The 2,439-nt window shown below is 52.0% G+C and overlaps 1 protein-coding gene across 2 annotated transcripts in view; it reads left to right on the forward strand.

Moving 5' to 3' along the window:
• The window catches only part of Ttll1 (tubulin tyrosine ligase like 1), a 14,256-nt gene that overhangs the window by 6,921 nt on the left and 4,896 nt on the right, over positions 1 to 2,439 (forward strand). For both annotated transcript variants that reach the window (XM_010634388.3, XM_010634387.3), the window contains exon 8: positions 1,808 to 1,951. In XM_010634388.3, coding sequence (XP_010632690.1) covers positions 1,808 to 1,951 — 144 coding nt within the window. The remainder of the gene's footprint in view (positions 1 to 1,807; positions 1,952 to 2,439) is intronic.

The raw sequence follows: 2,439 nt of genomic DNA on the forward strand, positions 1-2,439 counted from the left end.
GAATAGAATAGTAAGATTCTCATTGTGAAATGGTCAAAGATGATCTCCAGAGTCATTTCTCCAACATCTAAGAACCAGTGAAATCTTCAAGTAGCCGGAGTTGCTAAGATCACGTTGTGGTCCAGAATTTATAGTTCAAACCCCTCCCCGTGACAGGAAGTAGTAAAGTTTCTGTGACCCAAGGGACAAGCGCCCCTGGAAGTCTTATCTGTTCCGCTCCCTCCTGGTCTTTGTGGTTAGGATCTTTTGTTCTTATTATAAAGCTCATTGGCACCCATGAAGCAGAATTCTGTAGATCAGTTCAGCCCCAGTGCTCAGCTTTTACCCAACAGTTTCACTCTGATCGGAACACCTGACTGTTGTTGATAAACCCTGATGGTGCACGAAGTTAGAGGATAAACGAAGTCAAAGAACACAGGCAGCGCAATGGAGACGGGCCGCTGTCACCCCGAGTAAGCTCACGGGGCCAGAGGCCATCAGTGCAGTCTGACCAGGAGCCACACTGGGGTACAGCTTACTGACAAATTGGCATGAACGTGAGTCAACTGGAAAAACATGGAGAGCCCGCCTAACATGCCCAAGATCCTCATCCCTGCTTTAGCCCTCTGCCTGAGGGATCACGGGAAACAGGAACTCCACCACAGACTTCTTTTTTTTTAGTTGTTTTGAGACAGGGTCTCGCTGTGTAGTTGAGACTGACCTGGAACTCACTGTGTAGCCCAAGCTGGTCTTGAACTCACAGTGATCTTCCTGTCTCAGCCTCCCGAGTGCTGGGATTATAGGCGTGCGCCACCACACCCCGCCTCCATAGACTTCTTAAATTGAAAATATTGTAGATGGAAAGAAAAGGCAGTCATCTACCCAACTTACCAAACACTATGACTTAGCAATGTGGCATGCTGGTGTTTTGGTTTTAATTTTCATGGTGTTAGAGATGGAACTCAGGGTCCTGGGCAAGCGCACTCCCCCTGAGCTGTGCTCTGGGTCAAAGCGCACTGTTTTCTGTGTGTGTGTGTGTGGTGCTGGAATTGAACCGAGAGCCTTCACACTGAGCTACACCCTCAGCCCTTTTTTACAAGTTGAAACCCAGCTTCCTGGGGGTCCCCCTGCTGTTGGCAGCAGCACCTGTACCCCAGAGAGAGCAGGTGAGGCCCGCTGTGCTGCAGGGGACGCAGGGGCCACCAGGGGGTGCTGTGGTAGCTGGTGCCCTGAGGGGAGGCTGCAAGCTGGCAGCTCAGGAGAGGGTTGGATGTGGGCAGCCTGTAGCCAAGGGAGCTTCCAGGTCTCTGGTGAGAGTCAGTGATCTTGCTGGGGGGCCTGGGCCGTACTTCACAGCAGGGCTAACGATGCAAATAGTCACTTGTGAGATATCAGAGAATTGAGCTGTTTTATTTATCTTTGCTGCACTAGGGGTTGAACCCAGGCCTCTGCACTGAGCTACATCTCCAGCCTTTTTAAAATGTTTTATTTGAGGGACAGGGGATTTAGCTCAGTGGTTCTGCCACTTGCCTTGCAAGTGCAAGGTCCAGAGTTCGATCCCCAGTACCCTCCCCACAATAAATTTGTTGTTGTTGTTGTTGAAACAGTGTCTCACAAAGTGGCTGAGTTGCCCAGGCTGGGTTTGAACTTGCGATCCTCCTTCCTCAGCCTCCCAGAGTGCTGGGATTGCTGCTGGGATGACAAGCACGTGTGACAGTCCAGCCCCCCTCCGGGGTGCCCAGCGCCCTGGCGGCCCTCGGGGAGTGTCCCAGGGGTGAACGATCAGCAGCTGTGTCTCCCTGGAGTGGCACCGTCCTTTCCCTTCCAGGAGGATTATAACCACATCCACGGGGGGAAGTGGACCGTGAGCAACCTGCGCCTCTACCTGGAGAGCACGCGCGGCAGGGAAGTGACCAGCAAACTGTTTGATGAGATCCACTGGATCATCGTGCAGTCGCTGAAGGCAGTGGCGGTGAGTGCCTGCTAGGTGGGCGGGCCCTGGAGGCCAAAGTGAGCTGGGCTCCCGGAAGTGGCCAGAGCCGGGGCGCTGCTGCTCTTTTGCTCAGGACCTGCCTTCCGTCTTTACAGGGGGCTGAGGGAGTTTCAGAAGGGAGTAGGGCCCCAGGGAGCAGGGGCTGGGCTCTTGACGGAGGTGCAGAATCCCCCGGCACCATTATCGACTTTTCTTATGCCAGCTACACTTATTATTTTGGTAGAAATGGATGATTTGGCTGGGCATGGTAGGGCATTCTGGCCTGGGCAACTTAGTAAGACCCTGTCTTAAAATTGTAAAAAGGCTGGGGATGTAGCTCAGTCAGAGTCCCTGGGTTCAATCCCTGGTACCACAACAAACCAGAAAAGAAAGGAGGAAAGGAAAGAGCAAGCTGTTTTGGAGATGGGCTTTCAGTAGCCTTCTTCTTCTTCTTCTTTTTTTTTAATCTTTATTTATTTATTTATTTA

The sequence above is a fragment of the Fukomys damarensis genome, unplaced genomic scaffold (assembly GCF_012274545.1).
Source record: "Fukomys damarensis isolate Sample0158 unplaced genomic scaffold, DMR_v1.0_HiC HiC_scaffold_19, whole genome shotgun sequence".
Classification (NCBI taxonomy): domain Eukaryota; kingdom Metazoa; phylum Chordata; class Mammalia; order Rodentia; family Bathyergidae; genus Fukomys; species Fukomys damarensis.